This window comes from Myotis lucifugus, unplaced genomic scaffold (assembly GCF_000147115.1).
Source record: "Myotis lucifugus unplaced genomic scaffold, Myoluc2.0 scaffold_25, whole genome shotgun sequence".
NCBI lineage: Eukaryota > Metazoa > Chordata > Mammalia > Chiroptera > Vespertilionidae > Myotis > Myotis lucifugus.
In genome coordinates, this window is record NW_005871073.1 from 3,901,175 (window position 1) to 3,902,485 (window position 1,311).

General features: G+C 47.9%; 1 protein-coding gene across 1 annotated transcript in view; it reads left to right on the forward strand.

Annotated features, from left to right (window-relative positions):
- Window positions 1-1,311, forward strand: part of AK5 (adenylate kinase 5) — a 188,041-nt gene that overhangs the window by 169,672 nt on the left and 17,058 nt on the right. Inside the window, exon 11 of the mRNA XM_023751811.1 lies at window positions 69-232. Within this exon, the coding sequence (XP_023607579.1) occupies window positions 69-232 (164 nt within the window). The remainder of the gene's footprint in view (window positions 1-68; window positions 233-1,311) is intronic.

Here is a 1,311-nt window from a genome sequence, read left to right on the forward strand (position 1 = left end):
AAATCTTTTTAAAAAAAATCTGAGGCACCAGACGTGGGATGCATGTCTGATGCGTGACTTCTTTCCAGGTGGCCCGGGCTCTGGCAAAGGCACGCAGTGTGCAAAGCTGGTGGAAAAATACGGATTCACACACCTCTCGACTGGTGAGCTCCTGCGTCACGAGCTGTCATCAGACTCTGAAAGAAGCAAATTGATCAGAGACACCATGGAACGTGGAGACCTGGTGCCCTCCGTAAGCAACAGCTGCCTCCCCGGCTGGGGGGATATTATGGGGTGTTGCCTTTAGTCTAAGCTGCTGGAACAGAGGAGCCCAAAAGGACAAGGGCTGTATTCGAGTTCTCTCTGCGGAGCCGGCAGAGGCAGGCAGGAGATCCACGTTGTCTAGGCCCAGGTTCCTTCTGTCTTGTTGCCCTGCCAGCTCCTTGAATATTAGCCTGTCTCACCTTTTCTCCCAAACTGGTCCCACTTTAGAACTGAAATATTTAAAGCAGAGATGAAGCGTGGTACAGCAAAGCCTAGGAATACAACCCTCTGTAAAAGAGAAAATAAAGTTTCCATTATTGTGGGAGGTATGATAGCATTGTCTTGAACTTTGGTATCTTCCTTGTGTAGTTTAAGAATATGTATCTTTCTTACGTATTGTTGTTTATATGTGTTTTTTCACGTCGCCATCCATTTCTGAGAAGCTGGATGCCATGGGTGTCAAAAACTATTAATTCCTCCCACGCCAAGTCCCAGGGTCTGTAACTGGGCCTGAGCTAACGAAGCTTTATGCTCCTCCTTGGCCGGCTGCATTGCCAGGAAGACAGAATGGCTCTCGTGGAAAACAACAAACTGCTGCAATTGCCTCTTAGCTGGCTTCCTTGTGGCCACTCCTCCTTACAGTTTATTCTTTTCACAGCAAACAGAATGATTTCTTGAAAGTGTTTATCAAATTGTATTATTCCCTTCCCAGCATCTTCCGGTGGCTCCCCGCCACAGTTAAAATAAAATCCAGAGTCCTTCCCCTGGCTCTGTTCCCACCACTCGCCTTGCTCACACCCACCAGCCACCGTTCCTCCCACAGGCCAGGCTGTGCCTGCCTTAGGGCCTTTGCACATGCTACGTCCTCAGCCTGTGTGCTCTTCCTTAACATATCCACATAGATGCTCCTTTACTTCACCCAGATCCCTACTTTAATGTGGGAATTTATCAAAGAGGCCTCCCTCACCACCCGTATCTCTTAGCCCTGCTTTAATTTTGTCCCCAGTGGTTCTCTCTAGCTGACTGTTACTTATTTGTTCATCTATTATCTGTCTTCCTCACTAGTAT